This window comes from Wolffia australiana, chromosome 2 (genome assembly GCF_029677425.1).
Source record: "Wolffia australiana isolate 7733 chromosome 2, ASM2967742v1".
Taxonomy (NCBI): Eukaryota; Viridiplantae; Streptophyta; class Magnoliopsida; order Alismatales; family Araceae; genus Wolffia; species Wolffia australiana.
In genome coordinates, this window is record NC_135836.1 from 4,981,852 (window position 1) to 5,006,305 (window position 24,454).

At 42.7% G+C, this 24,454-nt stretch overlaps 1 protein-coding gene across 3 annotated transcripts in view; it reads right to left on the reverse strand.

Annotated features, from left to right (window-relative positions):
* LOC144716598 (putative serine protease EDA2) overlaps nt 1-15,920 on the reverse strand; it is a 29,675-nt gene extending 13,755 nt beyond the window's left edge. The window contains exons 1-2 of one of the 3 annotated variants that reach the window (XR_013584943.1): nt 15,608-15,920; nt 3,786-3,911 (exon numbers count right to left, since the gene is read on the reverse strand). Coding sequence is in view for 2 of the 3 variants with exons in the window: in XM_078591779.1 (XP_078447905.1) it covers nt 3,786-3,911; nt 15,608-15,772 (291 nt within the window). In the remaining variant the exon portion in view is untranslated. The remainder of the gene's footprint in view (nt 1-3,785; nt 3,912-15,607) is intronic. The other 2 variants (XM_078591779.1, XM_078591778.1) reach the window with 2 other exon arrangements.
* Nucleotides 15,921-24,454: the final 8,534 nt, after the last annotated feature.

Below are 24,454 nucleotides of genomic sequence, written 5' to 3' on the forward strand. Positions count from 1 at the left end.
TCCAGCCTGACGGGATGTTTCTGTCTGACAAGGTGGGTCGGACTACACCGATTAGGCGGGAGAACGGGTTGCTGTTGTTGGACGATGGGGGACGCTCTCGGTGCTTCCTGCTTCACCGCCAACTCCGACCGGCGGATGTGCAGCATATGGGACGTCTCCAGTTGGCTCACCAACGGCTGGGTCACCCGCCATTTTCAGTTTTACAGCATCTCTTTCCTTCGATGTGTACTGGATTGGACCTTCAGACTATCGTGTGTGATGCCTGTCAACTGGCAAAGCACCGTCGTTCATCTTTCTCTCCGTCCACCTCGCACTCCTCCACTCCATTATTTCGCATCCATAGTGATGTTTGGGGACCCGCCCCGCAGGCTAGCCTAAAGGGCCACCGATACTTTCAGATCTTTGTTGACGAGGCCACCCGCTACACATGGGTCTACTTGTTGACCGCCAAATCTGAGGTTGCTCTGACGGTCCGTCACTTCTGCACCATGGTTCGTACTCAGTTTGGCCGAGGTATTCAGCGCTTCCGCTCCGATAACGCCCGGGACTTCGTCAACACCGAGCTGACCACGTACTTTGCTGACCATGGGATTCTCCACGAGTCCTCTTGTGTGGCCACCCCGGAACAGAACGGTATGGCAGAACGTCGGATCGGGTATGTCACGTCGACCGCCCGTACCCTTCTGCTGAACTATTCTGTTCCGTGGGCGTATTGGGGTGAGGCGGTCTTAACGAGTACCCATCTCGTAAACCGTCTCCCCTCCCAGCCCCTCGGGGTTGTCAGCCCACTGGATCGTCTCTTCACGGCATTCCCCCATCTCTCACTGCGGACTGGACTCCTCCCTCGCATTTTCGGGTGCACGGCGTACGTCCACGATACGGCTCCCTCTCGCACGTAGCTCGATGCTCGAGCTCTCCGGTGCGTCTTCGTCGGGTACGCTTCTCTCCAGAAAGGTTACCGTTTCTACCACCCTCCGTCTCGGAGATTTTTCATCTCGGCAAACGTCACTTTTGCCGAGCATGAGTCTTACTTCGGTGATTCTACCTCGCCACGCCTTCCGCTGGCTGAGGCGTCTTCGACTCCTTCCTTGGAACCCTTTCCGTTTGTGGGACCCATTCCTCCACCGTCGCCGTCCCCAGCCACCTTCTCTCCCTTGCCTCCTACCGTCTCACCTCCCGGTGCACCGTATCCTCCCCCTAGTGCACCTCCTAACCCCGGGAAGTCCATCTCTCACCCCGGGGAGCTACCTCCTACTCTTGGTGCACCGTATCCTTCTCCTAGTGCACCACCTTCCCCCGGGGAGCCTCCCCCTACCCCCGGGGAGCTATCTTCTTCTCCTTTGCTTCCGCTCCTCCGTCGGACGATGCGTCACCCTCGTCTACTGATGATGATGCTCAGTTGGGATGGCCTATCGCCCTTCGGAAAGGGGTTTGTCAGTGCACTCGCACACCTCTCTACCCCTTATCTCACTATCTATCTTTTGATCGGCTAAGCCCTTCCTACCGGTCCTTTCTTTCTCACATCGAGTCGCATCCCCTCCCTCGTCGCCTATCCGATGCTCTTGCTTCTCCTCATTGGAAAGCGGCGATGGATGAGGAGATGCAGTCCTTGCTCAAGAACCACACTTGGGAAGTCGTCCCACTTCCTCCTGGCAAGAGGGCGGTGGATTGCAAGTGGATTCATGCCAAGAAGCATCATGCTGATGGTACTCTCGAGCGCCTCAAGTCTCGACTTGTGGCTCGGGGTTTACTCAGTCGTATGGCGTGGACTACTTCGAGACCTTCTCTCCTGTGGCAAAGATGGAAACAGTCCGTCTCCTCTTGGCGCTTGCGGCTCATTCCGACTGGCCGATACGACAGTTCGATGTGAAGAATGCTTTTCTCCACGGTGACTTGACGGAGGAGGTGTACATGCAAGCCACCTCCTGGGTATACCCTTGGCCCTCCGGGCACCGTTTGCCGGCTGCGGAAGTCTCTCTATGGACTGAAACAGTCGCCGCGAATGTGGTTCGGTCGGTTCTCTTCGGTCATGAAGACCGAGGGCTACACTCAGAGCAATGGGGATGCCTCCCTATTCTTCCGTCACAGTTCGCGGTGTCTCCATCTTGGCCGTGTCGTTGGCGACATCCTCATCACGGGTCCGATTCTGCATAGGCCGGCTGCCTCAGCTCTGCGTTGGCCAAGGAGTTCGAAATCAAGGCCCTCGGGCCTCTTCGCTACTTCCTCGGCCTTGAGGTGGCCTACTCCCCCCGGGGGATCTTTGTGTCACAGCAGAAGTATGCCGTTGACCTACTGGCCTTGACCGGAATGACTGAGTGTGCACCGGTTACTACTCCCATCGACCCTAACGTCAAGTTGGGTAAGGGGGAGGACTCAGCACCGGTGAACGCATATCAGTACCAGCAGGTGGTGGGGAAACTTCTGTACTTGACCCACACCCGCCCCGACATCAGTTTCGCCGTCAACCTCCTCAGTCAGTTCATGCACTCTCCGCGGGAGATCCATCGTCAGGCGGCCAACCGGGTACTTGCGTACCTAAAGGGCTGCCCCGGGAAGGGCTTGTTCTTTCCTCGGAGTATGGAGCGGACCGTGAAGGTGTACACGGATGCGGACTTTGCCGGCTCAATTGTGGACTGTCGTTCCACCACGGGGTACTGCACTTTTGTCTTCGGCAGTCTTATCAGTTGGAAGAGCAGCAAGCAGGACAAAGTGTCCCGCTCTAGTGCTGAAGCCGAATACCGGGCACTTGCCGATGGGGCCTCTGAAGGCCAGTGGATATACAGAATTCTCCATGACCTTCGTGTGGAGTATTCCAGCCCGATCCACTTCTACTGCGACAACAAGTCGGCAATCGCCTTGGCAAAGAACCCTGGCCAACAGGGACGGATCAAGCATATGGAACTCCACCGCTACTTCTTCAAGGAGCGCGTGGACGAGGGCATCTTTGACTTGGAATTTGTTCCATCCGCAACGTGTAGTGTCCAAGCTCGGCATGGATGACATCCATACTTCGCTTGCGGGGGGGTGTTAGTGAGATAGTCAGCCTTATGGGCTAATGGGCCCTATTCTATAAGCCCATTAGCCCTCTTATCATTCTCTCTCTCCTAGGGTATATGTATACCCAGCCATGTACTCTATTGAGTTATGTCATTATCTTCTTCCTTCCTCTCTTAACATTGATGCTTACACTTTTTCTTCTTGTAGTCTAACCTAACTAGGTCCAGTATACTGGAATTCAAAATAGATTGCATCTAAGAAGCCCATTAGGGTCAGTCTGTAAAATGTATCAGAACTTATGAAGATTCTGAACCTTCACAGACTTTAAGCGGAATTACTTAACAAGCTTCATTAAAAACAGAGCTGCAAGCTCTAGATTGCAGCAAGAAAGAAATCAACGAACCAAGAATAATCGCCCACTGTAAGTATTTTGTGAGAGAAAATCGTCTTACTGAGAGAAGGCAATGTTAAACTCACAACGTTCTGTTTTGCTTGTGAAATGGGCTCCTAGAATTTGTGCATCATAATAGCGAAAACTCACCTTAATAAGAATTCTCTCATAAAAATAAGCTCTGATTTCAAAAGAATGTTCGACATTTAGCCATAATTTTATTTCCTGACTCTCTTCAAGCCTAATGCGAATATCATAGCACTGCTTGTACTCATAGTTTGAATGGAACCGATTGCACATCTAGAATATGCTATCACTTAGATTGCTATAATGTACAATTTTACACAAATACTGAGCTCATGGAGGGTGTCTTATGACAAAAGACTATGGAACTCACAGCAATATAGTTGTTTGATATTCCACGAGATGTTCCCTCCCCTCCAATTATCAAAAATATGGGTGCTTGGGGATCTTCAACATATCCAAGATACTCAAAGTACCGTTGCCTGAAATGGCGATGATCCTGGAAAAAAAAAAGGAAAAGTATGAATGGTAAATGAATTGCAAAAGATTGATATTATTAGATTAGACTTTTTTGTTTTTATCATGAAACATTAATCAAAACAGCAAAAAATGATGCAGCCCAGGATGTAACGCAAATGATCGTTTCGTACATATTGACCCGAACAGGTAGTAGAATGTCCATACGAAATGATGAACCACTAGGCTCTTATGCTTGTTTGTTATTTTATCAAATTGGTTTTCAGTATCTTAGGATTTCACAGTTGTCAGGTAAATATCTCATCAGAGGTATCTGGTCAGTCTGACAAACCTTGTGTCTGAGTTTTCAGTTTCCAGACCCATCAGATCTGTTAACTATGTCACGAAATGTTTCCGCCAATTCGTTTTATGAACGGGAGACCCATCTAGTCCCATACTTTATATGTTGAGTGTATTCTTCTGTCTAGCCAATATTAAAGCATGTATATACCCTTTTAGGCCGCAACCAAATATATTTTTTTTGTAAAAAAATCTCTTTGAGTTTTCCTTGTGAAGACGTTTTCTGGTGCTTTTGAATTCAGAACAATCTCAGGTGTTAAATTTGTTTCGGTTGATTCAGAACACAGCTTCTAGCAGAGTCAGTCTTCGCGAATTCAAGTCCAAGCTTTGCAATTTTAGTTGTGATATTGTGGAAATATAATGTACAAAATAATCACCATAAGCAAATTCTAAAATCTTCCTTTAAATAAACAAGGATAATCAAAGGCCAAAAATAAAAAGGAAACAAGTACCCTTCCAGGATCCACCAACTCGTCAACACATCTGTAGTGTGCCACGGTTTATCTTGTAATATGGTATATCAACTAAGCATTGCATTTGTGCACAGAGTCAATAACAATAGAATCCAAATGAAAATCAATTCTCATTATGTGACATAAGATTTTGTTAGGTCATGGAGGATACTTAGTAGGGTTTAAGCTAACTAATGGGCCCGAGGCCTTGTACTCTGTAATAGCCTAACCCTAGGAGATATTAATAAAAATAACTACTTCAGGCCCAACATGGGCCGCCTAACTTCCCACTAAGGGCCCATTAAGGGCCCATTAGTGTAGGCCCAGTAGGGCCTAATATATGTTGGGCCTGACCACAGTCAGGCCCAACTCTCCAACGGCTGAAACCCAGCCGTTGGAGAGTCCAGCTGCTTTAAAAGCAGCTGGACCTCTCTGTTTCAAACAGTCATATATTCAAAATATATGACCGTTGGAAACAGGGAATATTCCTTAGGAATATTCCCTTTCTAACAAGTGAAGTTTTTCTTCTATAAAAGGGGGCCCAGTTCAGCAATAAAAATTATTCCTTCTTGCCCCAAATTCTTCTCTTCTTTTTTCTCTTTCCATTAATCACATGGTATCAGAGCAAGGTTTGATCTGAACCTAGTGCAGCCCTGATTGAAGCCCTGATTGAAGTTTCCATTAGAGCTCTGTTCGAAGCATTCCTGAAGCACTGTTTGAAGCCCTGTTCGAGGCATTTCTGAAGCACTGTTTAAAGCCCACCAGAAGGTCTAGTGAAGTTCTGATTTCTGTGACTTTTCTTTCTTCTAAAAATTTCTATGGGAAAGTCCAGAACCAGAGCCACAGCCAAAGCAGAAAAGGAGGCTGAGGAGTTGGCTTCCCTAGCTGCTTCCCTAGCTGCTTCCCTAGCTGCCTCCACTCCAGCTGCTGCCCCAGCAGCCCCTGCCGCCATGCAGTTCACCACACCAGTCCAGGGAAGGCCTGTCCTACCCGACCTGGACATGAAGTACAATGGCCTAAATGGCCAAAAATGGATCACTATGGTACAGAGGGCTCTCAAGGCAGCCTACCTTGGGAGACACCTGACTGAAGAAGCTCCGTCAGAAGACGAAGCCGGTTGGGAAGTATGGGAGTCGGAAGAGGCTCTCATTATGAATTGGATGTTGAAGAATATGGAAGACGAACAGAAGGATGACTACCTTTTGATCGACGGCGTCAGGGACCTCTGGTTAGAAGTCAACAAGTCATGTGCAGAAATGCACAGCGATTTTCGGGTCTATGATCTCCGCGAGCAAGAGCGGACGCTAAGGCAGGGAAATCTGACGGTCTCCACCTATTCGGCCAGGCTGAAGGCGATTTGGCGGGAATTAGATCTCCTGTGGCCCACAGGTGATAAAAATTCCCCCTCATACCTCCGTGAAGTAAAATTCAGAACTCTGCAGTTTCTGATGGGCCTCAATTCGATGCGAGACCCTCCGAAGTCAGCTGCTACACCGGGAAAGACTTCCCACGCTAGCAGAGGCAATTTCAGAGCTCCAAGGAGCAGAAAGCAGGAAGAAATTGGGTAGCAAGGGAGGGGAAACCTCCAAACCTACCGTTGCTGCTCACTTAGCGAAAAAGGAGTCTCAACCTGGGGCACCACCACAGCCTGTGGCACCATCCTCTCAGCAAGCCAAAGCCCCTCCAAAGGAAGGTAACACCTCAGAACTGATCTGTGGGTACTGCAGAAAGCCAGGGCACATCAAGCGGGACTGCCGAAGGCTGGCGTGGAAGGAGGAGCAGATCAAGAAAGGGACCTGGAACCCAGGTTAGCAGAAGAAGGCCTACGTGGCCAGCGAAGGCGACCAACCACCCTCCACCGAGAAGGAGGAATCAGGGAGCGACATTCAGAAGCTTATTCAAGCGGAAATAAGCAAAATCCTGCAGAAGATGAGCTCAACATCCCTCGTGCAGTCTGGTAAGTGTTTCATTTACCACTTTTACAAATACTAAATCAATTTCAGTATCATGGGTGTTGGATTCAGGGCGACAGATCACATGTCACCCCACAGGTCCTTATTTCAGACTTATGAGTCTGAGAAGGGGAATCTTAAAGTTTTTACCGCCAATGGTGGAGTCCTACGGGTAGAAGGAAGAGGAACAATCCTCATTAAAGGAAAAATCTTGCAGGGTGTTCTTCACGTTCCTGAATTAAAGGCAAATCTTTTGTCTCTAATTCAGCTAGTGGAGAATACCGGGTGTGATTCTCCTTGGATTCTGACTGCTGTTTTTTATGTGTAAAGGACACTGGACAGAAGATTTCATCTGTTAGCCGGAGAGGTGGTCTTCTCATGCTAGATGAATCACGGGAAGGAGAAGGGCAGTCGATGGTCTATACTGCCCAGAGCGAGGAGCGGGTCATCCTTCTTCATAGGAGACTAGGACACCCCTCATTTCATATCTTAAAACAGTTGCATCCTCATATGTTTAAAGGAATTCCTTTTGAAATTTTAATTTGTGAGAGTTGCCAATTTGCGAAACTCAAACGATCCCCATACGTCAGTACGAACCACAGAGCCTCCTCGGCCTTCGAGTGTGTTCATAGTGATGTATGGGGCCCCTGCTCCATATCTGGTTTATCCCACCAGAAATGGTTTGTTCTCTTCCTAGATGATTTCACAAGGTATACATGGGTATATCTAATGAAATCCAAGGCAGAAGTACCATCTATTATTCTGTTATTTTGCGAAATGATTCAAAATCAGTTTGGGAAAAGGATTAAATGTTTGAGATCAGACAACGCCAAGGAATACTTCTGTGGAGAAGTAAATAACTACATGGAAATGAAGAGAATTGTTCATCAATCTTCATGTGTGAATACTCCTCAGCAAAATGGGCTTGCTGAAAGGAAAATTGGCCATATTATGACATTGGCCAGGGCACTCCTATTTCAGGGAAATTGCCCTAAACATCTCTGGACTGAGGCAGTAGCTACGGCCACACACCTCATAAATAGGACAGCGTCAAAGACATTGGGACTCAAGGCCCCAATCGACCTATTATCCGCTAAATTTCCTAACATAACATTAAAGACTAACCTGCCGGCCAAAGTATTTGGCTGTGTTGTGTATGTTTATGTCCACAATGCAGGTAAATTGGATCATCGGGCAGTAAAGTGCGTATTTTTGGGCTACTCTACCACGCAGAAAGGGTATAAGTGCTACCATCCGGAGTCAAGGAAAGTGTACATCTCTGCAGATGTAAGATTCGACGAGGTCAGGATGTTTTATGAGACAACAGGCAGATCCGGGGACTACTTGGAATCAGAGGAAGGAGATGCCGAAGGTATGGAGTTTAGTTGTTTTTCCCATAGGGATAGTGCAGAGGAACTTGAAGAGGGCACTGTGCCGGATTTGAAGGAAAATGAGGGACCACGCCCGATAGCCGACGCCATAAGTGAAGATGAAATACCAGCAGAAGAACCAAACCGAAGCAACTATGGATGGCCGATTGCAGTTAGTAAAGGAACCCGGAAGTGTACGAAGACCAAACTCTATCCGGTAAGCAACTGTCTCCTACAGTCGTTTTTCCCCAGAATACACTCAGGTTGTGCAGGCTATGATAGCTGTGTCTATCCCAAAGAACGTCAGAGAAGCTCTGACATCCTTAGAATGGAGAAAGGCAATGGACGAGGAGATGGAAGCACTTAAGAAGAACGGCACCTGGGAAGTAGGCTCTCTCCCTATGGGAAAAAAGGTAGTAGGTTGTAGATGGGTCTTTACGGTTAAGTACCATTCAGATGGGTCAATTGCAAGACACAAAGCCAGATTGGTGGCCCAGGGGTATACGCAATCATATGGGATTGATTACAATGAGACGTTTGCCCCGGTCGCAAAACTAAACACGGTCAGAATTCTGATTGCACTAGCAACAATCTACAAATGGAAACTACACCAGTACGACGTGAAGAATGCTTTCCTACATGGAGAACTTGAAGAGGAGGTATATATGGCACAACCTCCTGGATATCAGGTAAGCGACAAACCCAGCGACGTCTGCCGCCTCAGAAAGTCCCTATACGGACTTAAGCAGTCCCCCAGAGCATGGTTCGGTAAGTTCTCTCGGGCCATGTTGACAGCAGGATACTTCCAGAGTGAAGGAGACCATACACTTTTCATAAAGCACGGTAAGGAAGGTAAGGTAGCAATATTAATTGTTTATGTGGATGACATAATCATAACAGGGAACGATGACGAAGAAATTCAGAACCTTGAAAGGTACCTGTCTTCATCATTTGATATTAAATCGCTTGGACTTCTAACGTATTTTTTAGGAATTGAAGTGGCATACTCAGGGACTGGGATTGTACTGTCTCAGCACAAGTACATTCTAGATTTGTTGAAAGAAACCGGTAAGCTGGACTGTCGTCCAGCCGCCACACCAGTCGACATTAATGTCAAACTGAAGGCACAACAGCATGAGAAGGATGCTCCGGTGGACAGGACCTCGTTTCAGAGGCTCATTGGTAAACTCCTATGCCTCAATCATACGAGACCTGATATTGCGTTTGCAGTTAACTCCCTGAATCAGTTCATGAACGATCCACGGGAGTCTCATCAAGGCGCAGCAGACAGAATTTTAGCCTACCTGAAGGGAACTATTGGACAGGGACTGTACTCCTGGACAGGAGGTGAGCCTAGTGTTACTTTATACACTGACTCTGATTATGCAGGGTCCTTTGAAGACAGCCGCTCTACCTCCGGGTACTGCAGCTTCCTCGGTGGCAACCTTGTTACATGGCGCAGCAAGAAGCAAAAGGAAGTTTCCCTCTCAAGTGCCGAAGCAGAGCTTCGAGCCTTGAAGAAGGGAGTCTGCGAGGGCATGTGGCTCCAAGGCATCCTGAAGGACCTACGCTTATATGACGGTAAAGGTATGATTTTGCAGTCAGACAGCAAATCAGCCATTGCGATGGCGAAGAACCCCGTCCAACATGAGCGCACGAAACACGCACGAGTGGCCAGGCATTACATCAAGCAGAACATTGACGAAGGACACATAGTCCCGCAATATGTTCCTACGTTGGAACAGACCGCGGACATCTTCACGAAGGGCATCCCATGCCCACAATTCCAGGTGTTGGTGTCCAAGTTGGGCATGATCAACATCTATACCCAACTTGCGGGGGGGTGTTAGGTCATGGAGGATACTTAGTAGGGTTTAAGCTAACTAATGGGCCCGAGGCCTTGTACTCTGTAATAGCCTAACCCTAGGAGATATTAATAAAAATAACTACTTCAGGCCCAACATGGGCCGCCTAACTTCCCACTAAGGGCCCATTAAGGGCCCATTAGTGTAGGCCCAGTAGGGCCTAATATATGTTGGGCCTGACCACAGTCAGGCCCAACTCTCCAACGGCTGAAACCCAGCCGTTGGAGAGTCCAGCTGCTTTAAAAGCAGCTGGACCTCTCTGTTTCAAACAGTCATATATTCAAAATATATGACCGCTGGAAACAGGGAATATTCCTTAGGAATATTCCCTTTCTAACAAGTGAAGTTTTTCTTCTATAAAAGGGGGCCCAGTTCAGCAATAAAAATTATTCCTTCTTGCCCCAAATTCTTCTCTTCTTTTTTCTCTTTCCATTAATCACAGATTTACTTCACCAGGAATTCCCTTTGGGGTTCACTAGTACACCATATGAAGGAAGACTGAAGCATTTCAGCTCCTGAGAATGTGAGAATTCTGACGCAGATCTCCCAAAGATCTGATCAAATAAAGAAACAACTTCCAAAAGAACGAATTTTCAATTATCCATCCGTTTTGTCTTCCTCCTAAAGCAAAGCCAAGAAGAGCATTGAGTTCGTTATAGAGAGAGATATTTACACGTCAGATAATGTCAAATAGCAGGACGATGCCAGATTGGCTGGGTCCTCACCACGGATCTCTTTGGATTGGCTCCCTCCTTGTTAGCCGTGGAGTATCTCCTCAGCTCCCACAACTCCGCCCAACCAGATATAGAATGCCCAACAGGATCTTGAGGTGTATCCACCCTTTACTTATAGAGACGTGGGCCTTAATAGAGTTTCACGCATGCTTTCTTCTTGATGTGTGACCTCCTTGAGCATCTCTTGGGCAGATTAGCATCTTTGTCCCCCCCCTGGACAGCCAAGAGAACTGAGAGAACTGCTTCTTCATGGCATGGCATCTTGTCATGTTGCTTTGAAATTGGAGCTACATACTGTCTCTGTTGAACCAATATTATAGAACTGCCGCCATGAAAACTCGCCATTCCAAGTCATGAGAGAGATTAGCGTCAGAAAAACATTTTGATTGTCTCCCACAGACTTGCAGAGATTGTCGTCATGAAAAAAAAGGTATATGCGGGATGATGACGGTAAATCCAATTTATAGGCGGCTGGTCCCAATTTTTTATGGACGCTACACGGGCCATAACATTTTGGCGATAATTTTTCAGAAAACCTTACATTTCTCCCATGACTTGCAAAATATCTCATACTATATGGTAGGATCCTTACATTTTCTCCCAATTCCAACTGAGAATCTGATATGCTACAGTATCAGATTGGTAAGAAATGCTGTAAATTGGACTTACAGAAGATCCACGCTCTAGCTCTTTGTCTTAAAAGAATACCCCGACGTCGTCTTCAGGTTTCTCTGCAAGCCCGTACCCCGGAAGAACTCCTAGCCGAATGCAGCTTCCTGCTCCTCCAGAATGCTCGTTCAAGAAAAGCACCAAATCCTCCATAACCTCTCTGGTCCCCGTCACCTTTATTTATACCCCTTCCTTTATTTCCTTCGTAGGCTAACTTTCAAGAAACAGTTAGTTATTTGGCTATCTCAGCCCCAGCTGGCCTACTAACTTTCTGCCCACTCCTCTTTCTAGGCTAAGTTTCAAGAAACAGTTAGTTATTTATACCTCTTTCTCCTTTCGTATACTCGTATAGGTATCGTATCATTTCCCCCCCCCCTCATCGACTATCACCTCGTCCCCAAGGTTAGTTCAAAAAAAAAACCTCGTCCCCAAGGTGAATGTCTGGAAATTGACTTCGAATGACTGATAGGGGTTCCCATGAGGCATCTTCATTTGGAAGTCCTTCCCACTTGGTCAAAACTTCCACTCTACCATTTCGTTTCCTGGCAGATACGACCTCTGCTGGATATACTGGCCACTCCAGGTTATCAGTAAATGTTGGAGGAAGTACTTGGGTTTGTCTGCCTGAGCCCAGGGCTTTCCGAAGTTTAGATATGTGGAAAACAGGATGAATAGAGCAGCTGTCCGGCAAATCCAACTTGTAGGCTACAGTTGCCACTCTTTGTAAAATTCGGAAAGGACCAAAGTATTTTAGAGACAATTTTTCATTTACTCTTTTAGCAAGGGATTTCATGCGGTAGGGTCGTATCCCAAAAAAAACTCGATCACCCACATCCAACTCTACGTCCCCCCTTTGGTTATCAGCTTTACGTTTCATGCTAGATTGAGTGGCTAGTAAATTTTTTTGCAGTATTTTCAGAGTATCATCTCTTTCCTTTACAAGACTATCAACTGACGCAAGGGGCGACGATGGATAACCACAGTGTAACAGTTTTGGAGGATCCTGCCCATACACTGCCCTGAAGGGTGTCATTTGGATAGATGAATGGAAGGCAGTGTTATAAGAAAACTCAGCCCAATGTAACCACTTGGACCATGATTTCGGTCTTTCAAATGCGAAACAACGTAAATATGCTTCCAAAAATCTGTTCACTACCTCTGTTTGACCATCTGTTTGAGGATGGTATGACGAGCTCATTCGTAATGTGGTGCCTTGGAGACTCTTTCCAAAAGGTGCTGGTAAAAATTTTGTCTCCGTTGGATACGATGGATGAGGGCATTCCATGTATGAGCACAATTTCCCTGACAGATAAATCTGCCACTGCACTCGCTGTGAACGGATGTTTCAGTGGTAGGAAGTGACTAAACTTGCTCAGTCTGTCGACAATAACCATAATGCAATTGAATCCTTGTGACGTGGGTAGTCCTTCAATAAAATCCAGGGATATATCATCCCAAATTTGCTCTGGAATTGGAAACTGTTGTAATAACCCAGCCGGTGATATCTTGTTAATCTGACAAGGGTGACACTGGTTGACATACGTCTTTATATGATTCTTCATGTGTGGCCAGTACAGATCTTTAGCAATTCTCCTATATGTTCTTCGGCACCCTGTATGTCCTCCTGATGCTGAATCATGATGTCTGTAATACCTTGGGTGATAATGAGGAATTCTCAGTTAAAATGAGTCTGCCTTTATACAGTAAGATACCATTGTACAGTTTAAATTTGATATGTGATAGAGGACTGAGTCTCAATTCCATAATCACCTTTCGAAATTTTGGGTCTTGATTGATCTCTTTCTGAATGATGGATTGATCTAATAGCTGTCGTCGGGATATGCGCAAAGCCTTGATATCTGATAGTATAAGAGCCCGGGATAAGGCATCTACTACCACAGTACTCTTACCAGGTTCGTACTCAAATCTGGATAGTGAAATTCTTTGCGGTTCAAAAACCATAGGATAAGCAGTATTAAACTGAGCAAATGGAAAGATAAGTAGTAAATTGTACACCACGGTACAACGGAGGACGTAAGCTACATGGAACTCTCAAAACTGTCTTTTTACTCTTTAAGAAGTCTTGGACTGATGGAGTCTGTTGGGATTTCTATAGTCAGGTGTGAGAGGAGCCTCATGGGGAGTAAGAGGAAGCTCAAGAAAGTCAATTATGGCTCTTTAGGTGGCAGCTCCTGAATTCTCCTTGATGAATAGATTCTTTTGTTCCATAATATGTTGAGATGGAATAATTTTTAATTACTGGCCACTGTATGTCAAATAAGATTTCAATTTACTCAATGTTAAGGGAATGAAGTCTTGTGTAATCTGCAGACCGTGCATATATACTGGGACACTCAGACAGATTCCTCTAGATTGTTGCACCACACCATTAGCCAGCAATACATCAAAGGTTTTGCCTTGGAAGAGTGGAATGGAGAGTGATGAAACAAGTGAAAACCAGAGAAAGATGTGGGTGTCTCCACAATCTCCATGGATTCAGACTCATTGCCCTTTCATGTTTCCCATTGTTTGACCAAGCCATCTGGAGACCAGGCCTGTGAAAAATAAAATGAAATTTGGGAAGCAAACATTGATAGCATTTTCATCTGACTGCATAAAATCAGGCTCTTCATTGTGTTGTTCGGGATCTTGGTCGCCCTTGAGAACCATTATGAGATTCAGGCCCGTATGACAGCAATGCCCTGGAGTGAACTGTCAATGTGATAAAGACATACGCCCTTATCCTTGAGCAGTTGCAGTTCTGCTTCAGTCAGCTTGAGATTGTGGCGTTTATTCAGTAGCTTAGGAATATAATTTTGGATGTTCTGAGGGGGGTTGTACGAATAAAGTCTTGCACCTTAAAAGGTACAGGAGTTGGGCTGTTAGAGGCCACACATAAGACAAATTATGCATTTGAGCTATTAATTTCTCAAATTCAGCTCATTGCACTGCTACAAAACTTGTCTGCTGGATCTCAAATAAAGCTTAATAGATAATGTTAGAAGAAATACCATATCTTCAAGCAAATTGTTCATTGAAATCTTCCCAACCTTTAAAATCAACTTCTTGCATGGAATAACTCAATCTAAAGCAAACTCTTCAAGGTGTAAGGATGTAGCCAGGTGCATTGTTTCTTGATCTGGCATAGGATGTAGCCAAAAGAATCATTCTGCACATCTGATCAAACGTCCTGCATTTTTCGCAGGATAAAAAGATAGATCTCCTCTTTTGAAACGAAGTTCAACATCTAACCTTTGCGCTTGAGGCAGCAATTTCAGAGGATCTCAGCAATTAGTACTGTAAGATCTGCTACCTGCTCCATAGGGTTTGTCATTCTCCATTGAAATTCCACTGATCTCCTGTAGGATATTAATTCATCTTCTTGTATGCCTAAGGCTCAACTCCTCTGATACCACTGAAGTGATTCTCCCAAAGATACAAATAAATAATAATGATTATTGAAACAAACAACTTCCAATAAAAAAAATATTGAATTATCCAATCCTCGTTGTCTTTAGGCTAAATTATATCCACGAAGGGAATCGAGTTCATTATACAAAGAGAACTTTGCACGTCATAAAATGCCAAATAGCAGAATGATGCCAGATTGACTGGGTTTTTGTAAAGGAGCTTGCCAGATTGGCTTCCTCCTCGCTAGCCTTGGTGAATCTCCTAAGCTACCAACCAATCAGGTAAAGAATACCAGATAGGATCTTGAAGGGCATTCTCTCTTAATTTTTATTGAATCGTGGGGCCAGTGCATAATAGGGCCTGATGCATGGTTCCTTCTCGATATGTGACCTCCTCAAATTTAAACTAACAAAAATTGGGGCAAGAAGAGTATAATTTTTTCTAATTACCCATATTCAAGTTGCAATAAATAGGAACTGTAATGCCAAAGCTGTTCGGACTACTAGTTTTCTTTGCGGGGTTCCAATACGTGTTGGCATCAATATTCCCTGCTTTGATGTGAAGAACATCAAGAAAAATTGAAAATTATGCGACCCCGTGTAGAAAGTTTTAAGAAGGGAACTGAAGCAGAAAGTCAAGCGGAACAATCAAGGAGAACAAATTCCTCTGCGAGAAGAAATATGCCGAAGATCCCGATTAAGTTTAGGGTGCAATATCATAATTACGCCAGCGAAGTGGAAATGGAAAACGAAATAGCTTTTGGCGAACCAGTTTTCTGTAGATAACACCAGGCATAAATCATCGGATACCATTAGGCATCTATCAAACCTTGAATTCTTCGAGCCAAACTCACCGTAACCTAGAGGAGTATTCGCCAAGAAAAAACAATCCAAAAACTTTGAATCGATGAACTCGGAGAAGATTACCGACGGGGCGAAATGATCGAGAGTCTGATTAAACCAACGCTCCTCTGTAGTCAGGTAGCGGCTCTCATCGGCAGGAAGGTGAAATCTCCGGCACTCGGCGCCGGGAAACGATCCAAGGAGAAAGCACAGTGCGATGAGAAGAAGCATCAAGGAGGGATTGGCCATGGCCTTAACTCCGAGAACAAAAATTAGTTCAAATCATCAAGATATCTCGAGATTGCAGATTGGAATTCGCCTCTTCTGTGGCCTCAAGCAGTTGCCATGAACAGCGTCCTCAACAATTCGATTCTAAACTTGAAGGATAATGGGTCGGACATAGTATTTGCCGACGATGACTATGACATTTGACAATGAATGTGCCTATGACTATGGCTGTGACTACTATGCCAATGACTATGACTATGATCATGATTATGACCATGTCTATGACAATGACTATGACTGTGACTATGACTATGACTATGACCATGGCTATGACTATGCCTATAACTATGACTATGACTATGGCTATGACTATGACTATGACTATGACTATGATTATGACTATGTTTATGATTATGACTATGACTATGACTATGGCTAAGACTATGACTATGGCTAGGGCTCTAGCTATGATTATGCCTATGACTGTGCCTATGACTATGCCTATGACTATGACTATGACTATGACCATAACCATGGCTATGACTCTAGCTATGACTATGACTATGACCATAACCATGGCTATGACTCTAGCTGTGACTATGACCATGGCTATGACTATGCCTATAACTATGACTATGACTATGGCTATGACTATGACTATGACTATGACTATGACTATGACTATGATTATGACTATGTTTATGATTATGACTATGACTATGACTATGGCTAAGACTATGACTATGGCTAGGGCTCTAGCTATGATTATGCCTATGACTGTGCCTATGACTATGCCTATGACTATGACTATGACTATGACCATAACCATGGCTATGACTCTAGCTATGACTATGACTCTGACCATAACCATGGCTATGACTCTAGCTGTGACTATGACTATGAATATGACTATGACTATGACTATGACTATGACTATGACTATGACTATGACTATGACTATGACTTGACTATGAGTTAGGCACCTAACTAAGCGACATTCCCTGCCCAGAGGCCTGCGTGCTTATTGGGAGGGTGTGTCCGCGTTTGAGACTCATGATATTTAACAACTGAGTCATCTATGGGTAGCGATGCCCAAACCTGATCTTTCAGGCCATCGCCCCTGTATGTGATGATACACTATAGATGGTGCGCGTACCCATTCACTCCCTAGGCGGGACGGATCAGGTGAAGTACGCACGTGCTGGGCGTGCGGGTTGACAGGCGTGAGAGCGTGCGCGCCGCGCGCCAGCACCAAGCGCCACGCGCGGGCACCAATGCTACGCGCGAGCGCCAAGCACCGCGCGGGAGCAGGAAGTGCCACGCATGGGCGCGGGACGCGCAAGCGGGGCGGCGTGCCGCGGGTGCAGCGCGCAGAGTTGTGCCAGGTGCCGCAGAGCGGACGCGCGGGCAGCGCGCGCATTGCGTGTGCGGGGCACGGGGTAGGTAGACATCCCGCCAAGAGACTAAGGCATGTAGCGCACGGAGAGCGCCGAGGCGGCATAGAGGGTGTGTAGCGCTCCTACGGGTAGTGCTGGGCACGCAACGCCCAGCTTGAGGCGTCGATTTGTCGCGTAGACTGCGCGCGAAGGTGTCAGCGCGGGTGCTGGTGGCGTGTGTGATCGTCAAAGCAGGGGTGGCGTGTGTGATCGTCAAAGCAGGGGTGGCGTGTGTGATCGCCACGCCCGCGGGCGCGCGGCACCGGCTCGAGGGCACATGTGTAGCGGCAGAGGGGGTGTGCGCGCACGGAGCGGCAGCCTCAAGGTGGAGAGGCAACACTACCTTGGCGCGATGCACCTCGTCTCGTTCGTTTATATCACCCCTCGTCTTCCCCATGTAATTGTCCCGACTACGATGTAACCTTTCATGATATGAATGCAATGACCCTATTCCCTAACGGGGCTGCATCCCCACCATCTCCTCTAACCCCTTCTATACGACTTTAAGCAATTGCAAAGACTTCCGCTGCAAGAGATCAAGGATGCTTAGTGTTTCGCTCTGAGCATTGAGGCCAGCACATGTTAGATTTGAGCAAGAGACCTAGCTCGAGATTTGACCGTGTGACACTATGGCTATGGCTCTAACTATGATTATGCCTATGACTATGACTATGACTATGACTATGACTATGACTATGACTATGACTATGACTATGACTATGACTATGACTATGACTATGACTATGACTATGACTATGACTATGACTATGACTATGACTATGACTATGACTATGACTATGACTATGACTATGACTATGACTATGACTATGATTATGACTATGACTATGATTATGATCGTGGCTATGATTATACTTATGTCTACTATCATGCTTGTGGCTATGATTATGATCGTGGCTATGATTATGCATGTGGCTATGATTATGATCATGGCTATGATTATACTTATGTCTACTATCATGCTTGTGGCTATGATTATGCTTGTGGCTATTATTATGCATGTGGCTATGATTATGCCGATGATACTGATATTGACTATTACTATGGCTATGACTCTAGCTATGATTATGACTATGGCTATGATATGTGTGTGTTTATGATTATGCATGTGGCTATGATTATGTCTGTGGCTATGATAATGCCTATGATTAGGACTATGATTCTGATTATCTCTATGATTATGGCACTGAATATGATAAGGACTACGACTATGAAGACTCTTGATAAAGAAAACCAGAATGTGATAATAAAGAAAAAGCAGAATGTGATTCCACAAGTGATGGCCCCCACAAGTCGGAATGGATGACTTCAAGGGTTTTAGTGAATAATGATTTGTAGGAGCTGTTGGGGTTCTGGTGCTTTGATTCAAGATGGTTACAAAATCAACTATACATATCATATAAGTAGAATCAGATAGTGGTATGCTATCTGAATATTTAGATGTCCATCTTGACTAGCCATTGAATGCGTATTTAAAGACTAGTGATCACTTTATTATAATATTATCATAATTCACTAGGTCATTGCACATATTCATGGACTTCACTATAAAAATCACACATGATTCACAATGAATAAATGTTTCATTGAATGAACTTAAATAAAACACAGTAATTTGATTGGCTTGACGGTCACATAATATCCATCATATTCCTTGATTATTATATGGCTTTAAAGATAACTTATACTAACAGGTAAGGACCTAAAGATGTATAGTTATTAAGTTATTTTTCAGAATGCCAATAATGCTAAGTTGAGGATGATATGAATGTATTAATAAAACGTTGTTTAAAAATTATGCATAATATGTTGTATGGTGCTGCTTTTTGTCAGCTGAACGCATTCAAGGTGGTAAGAATAATGTTACATTGAATATATCCAAAGGGACATATGCTTCATAATAAATTGAATTTGAAAAAAATAAATGAATTAATACGACAATTACATTATGTGAGCTTATTCAAATTGGAGGTGAAAGCTGATAGTCTGTTGATCCAAATGTAAAAAATTAAATGACAGTTTTTCAACAAATTCATGAAGTTGGATATGTCATCTTTGAAAATATGAAACACAAGTGTACATGGATAGATGTCAAAAGCTGAAGGTTCCATATTTGAACTTCAACACTCTCGAATTCCGATCAAGTTTTCCAAGTGGAAGGAGAGAGCACGGTATCAAGGGTTTGTGTTCACATGGTCATCACCTACATAATGAAAAGATGCAAAATGGATAAAAGGCAAGAGTGATGGATAACAAAATCACTAGTGTTGATAATATTTGTTAAGAAACTTATTATGGAGGAAATTCAATTACATTTGACTTATGTGGAACTTGGCAATACGTTTTTAGAAAAAAATATATTATTAAATAAAATTATCCACCATTACTCATGCACTCCCCATTTTTCATTGTCTCACCTAGCCATTGCTCATACGTGGTAAATATACAGAGTAGAAAACAAATTGCTGATTATTATTTGGCATTTAATGAGCTTACAATTTATTGAGCTTAACATAAAATTATTATCTTTAACCATGTATCATTGTTAAAAATTGGATACATTTGCTTATTCAACTTGGGTGAAATTTTATTTTTAAAAGTGAAAATAATATGATGTATATGAGAACATATATCTGTAAACTATTGCCACTATATATGTCCTAACCTATAGGTGAAGGTGGATTCCAATACCAAGATGGGTATTGATTGTAGGCATTGGTATTAAAACAACTTATATCCAAAATGGTAATCTGACAGTTAGATATCAGTTAAAGTGGATATAGGTTTTTCCCCTTTTGTCATTAGATTCAAGATGTCCTAATATTAACATCCAGACAAGTGAATCCTAAAGTTGACTAGAAGTAAGATGCATTTTTCATTATCATAAAACAACTTTTGGATTGTTAGAAATCATCGTTTGAACTCGGAGCAATCTGAGCCATCTAATTTTCTTTCTCTCCTTATTGGTGTCAAAAAATTACCACCAAGGCACACAAGTCTAGGAGTGGAAAAATTTGTAATTTTTATTTTAAATGTTTAGATAAAATTAAATTATATGTTTTAACTTATAAAAATTATTTTTAAAAATTTTTTTACTCAGACAACTCCATAAAAGAACGAGAAAACCTAGAAAAATATGAAGATCATTCTAAAAATTTAATAACCCCTTATAAAAATTTAAATAAACCTAATTTTATATTTTCTGATGGATAAAAGGTATTTTCGTTATAAAATATATGTCATAAAAGAATTTAAAGTAAAATAAATACAAAAAATAGAATTTGATTCTATAAATTTAGTAAGTGATTTTAAGCAACAGTGAAATGGATTTATGATAATTTTATGGAGAATACATTTATCAAATGCGTGAAATTACAATGAGAATTAGCCCATTATTTGTGATTATCAATGATGTATTCTTGATTATGCCATGGTTGGTCATAGGCGTCCCTTTTTGCATATTCTTGCACTTACGGCTGCATAGTTAAACTTACTATATATTTTATTAGCTCATTTTAGATTATAATTTTAATGTATTTCACATGTACTTAAAACATTTTTCAGATAACAAAAAAAACAATATGCATAATTGGCATCTTTTTTTGTCATCTAATCCCATAGACAAAGATGAAGATTGATATCAAGACCATTATAAAAACCAAATATCAGTACTACAAAAAAGATATTGGATGTCATCATCCACCATCCAAATGTAAGTCTATGGGAATATTTTATATCCTCATTTTGTACCTGGTTCAGCATTTATCGTGTGATCCAAAACTGGCACTGACATCCGAACAAGCGAACACGAGCTTTCTTCTTCTTAAAAACATCATAAGATAGTTTTATGCTTAGTCACATTACGATGATGGCAAATTGCTTGTTTATAATGTCATTGTAATTGAGTTTGCCAAAATCGAATAAGTTTGATAAAAAATAGAAAACTCACTCAATTGTATAGTAGGACCAAGGTCATCTCCACAAGAAATGGCCTTTAGATGTTAATTTAATGATTGAGTTATAATTGATAATGAGTAATAATAATAATAAAGATGCTCACTATAGTAAGTGATAAGTAATTAGTCAGAGGAGGAAATATTAGATGGATGAGAGAACTAAGATAAGGTGTAACAATAATGAAGGGTAAATGATGTTAGAGAGAACTAAAGATGAGAGAGGATATAAGAACTTATTTGTATCCTTTTATAGATGCTAGAGGTAATCAAGAGGTAAGATATTTGAACTGGATGAATGGTATTATAGTTATGGGTGATATTAATGTAGGTAGTGGAAGAAGTAGAGAAGATTAATAAAATAGATAGAATAATAAAATAACATTAATAGGAGATAGAATGTTACTCATTTAATCAATAATTTGTCATATGAAGCTAGGAGATGGATATTATGATTTTAGTTAGATGGTGAACAAGGTTTTGTGGTAATAAGATGTATGTAGTAAGTTGAGAGAAGTATTTTAGTTTAATCAGAGGTAAGAAGATGAATGAAAGAGATAGAAAGTGTTACTTACAATAGGAAAGTAAGGAATTATATATTTACTAAGATCCAGATTAGTGGGATAGAGAAATACATATTTATCCCTGAGTTTATGTGTAGGGGAATTGGGTAAGAGAATAGAGATTATCTAGTTTAAAATATAACCAATTATCTAGATAGATATATAGAGAGAGATAAGATAAAGGGACTATTAAAAGTAATTAAGAATGAGTATATATGATTAATACATCCATTATAATGGTAGAATATGACTTATCTAGCTTTAGTATTTATTATATAGTTCTACATTTAAATTTATATATTTTTATGGCAGAAAACCAAAAGAAATTTGGGTGTTTTTGTCGACATCCTGCAGGTGTTCTATAGAATGCCTCAACGAGGATGAACGATAGAAACAGGATGATATCAATCAAGACTGACAAATTTTAACCCAATATATGAAAAAAAACATGAATATGAGGTAGATATCTACCAAATTAACTAAGAAACCAACCTATATTGCCCTAATTTAGGCAGTCAGATTTTAGAGGCACCAATTGCTGCCTCCTATCTTCAGTAATCATCTCCTCATACCTTCCATCGTGCTAGTGCAGATCCGGGGTGTTCCAGACCTCCTTCGACATCACCACCAGAACAGTCCTCCAACATGAAATCATGATCGGAAGATTCCCAAATTAGGGGTTGTAAGCTGCCTTTTCAATGACTTGGAGGAACTTTGCTGGCCGTGGATGAATTTTCTGGCCAGAGGGGCCCTCCAAGGGCCATAAAATGTCATATGGTCCCCCCTCTATTTCCCAGAATACACCGTCCGGCCACTTATGTTGACTGCCAAGGCCGAGATGGATGGATATGTCTGTGGACATCCAATCTTTGTGAAGACTTGTCAATCAATTGCAACTAAATCACAACCATAGACCCTGATTAATCTGGTGAACCCATTTTGCCATGTCAACATCCCCATCACCATCTGCATGTGTGAATCACCCGTCAAGGGGTCCCACTGTCCTCGTCATCCGTCAAAGCCAATCAACACACTGGAAAAAGAAAGAAAAAGATTAAATATTATGAGACAGATCTCATTGTCCAATCTTCTAAAAAGAGATTGGATGGATGAGATCATGTCCATTTACTTAAAATGACCTGACATGACATGGGCGTCAGGCCGGGATGGCTACATGCGCATGCATGGGCCCTAGTGGGCTTCTATGTGGGCTTCTCTGTGTGGGCTTCTTGATGAATTCTGGGCTTATGTCGGGTGCCACCGCTTGGCGGCTACGAGCGGGCTTGAGTGCCCTGGGTTTTCTCGCATGTGGCTGGCTTGGGCATTGTTGCGCCCTGACTCAGCCCTGGCTGCCCACCTAAAATCCTTATATATATATATATATATACACACACACACATACTCTTTCTTCCTCTATCTCTCTTTCTTTTATTTCTCTTTTGAACTTTGACTTCCTCACTGCAGAAAGCATAGATTGACATACTTGAGGGAGCATTACTATCATTTATATTAACAATGTTTTAAACACATTTTTAGTAAGAAAAACTTGGACTTGTAAAATATGTTAAAATTACATTAACATGCATTGTTTTATCACTTGCTTCATTTAGTGCATGAGATTAAAATTCTTGTAAATTTGAAGATAATACACATAAAATGATCCCAAAATGATCTTATAATGTTTATAATTGCATGCCACATTTTGGGTTTATCACCATAATCATGATTTATTGGGTAATTGTAACTAATTTCAGGAGCAAGGTAAGTGAGACTCTCCTAAATAGGATATTTCAAGGCTCTATGAAAGATGTGAACCACAGTTTTGAAAAAGGAAAATATGCTTATTTGAGAGCGGATTCAAGAAATGATGACAAATAAAAGTATCAGAATCCATTGAGCAATCCCAAAATCCAAGATTGTTCTAACGCATGCTTAAAAAATGTCTTGCATTGATTTTTTTGTAGATTTATTACTTTTAATCTATATGAATGTTCAAACATTCAGTAAAAAAATTTTATTATAGGTTCATACCCAAAAAATTAAATTAAAATCATTACATAAATCTATGTTGATTTTGAAGAATCCATTGAGTCATGGGCTGGGAGGAGGCCAAATAGCTTTACATTGAACATGCACTTTCACACGACTTATCTTGGGCTTTGCGATGGGCTAGGTAACCAGACATATTGTTCACATATGGTTCAAATGGTCTCTTAGGCCTATTGAAACAACATATGGAATGTATAATGAGTAAATATGGACATAAGATCAACAAAACACCAAGGCACACAAAAATGGGTCTGACATGGGCCTAGAGGGTATTTGTAATGTTGATCATTATGGTCCCTTTGGTGTGTGGGGAATATTTTATTTTCATTTCTCATTTACTTGGAATACAGTGTGAGGGCTTGGAGACAAATCCACATAGGGTTTTTGCCTTCATGTGCTCACCTAATGCGCCAACCACCCCACTATGAAAGTTAAATCACCTTCAGGGCATCCTAAGTTCTACACACCAAGGGTTGAGGACTCAAGAGACTATGGTATTCGGGTTTGTGTCTTTTTGTATGATGTTGTAGATTTTTATACGACAGACTTTTGGCTTTGGCTACTGAACAGACTTATTGTTAGATCCTATTTGTATGACATAGGAAGGGGAAGAAAAAAAGAACACAGAAGAAGGCCTGATCGGCTCTTCTACTTATCCAGATGAAGCAAGATCTACAATTGTCC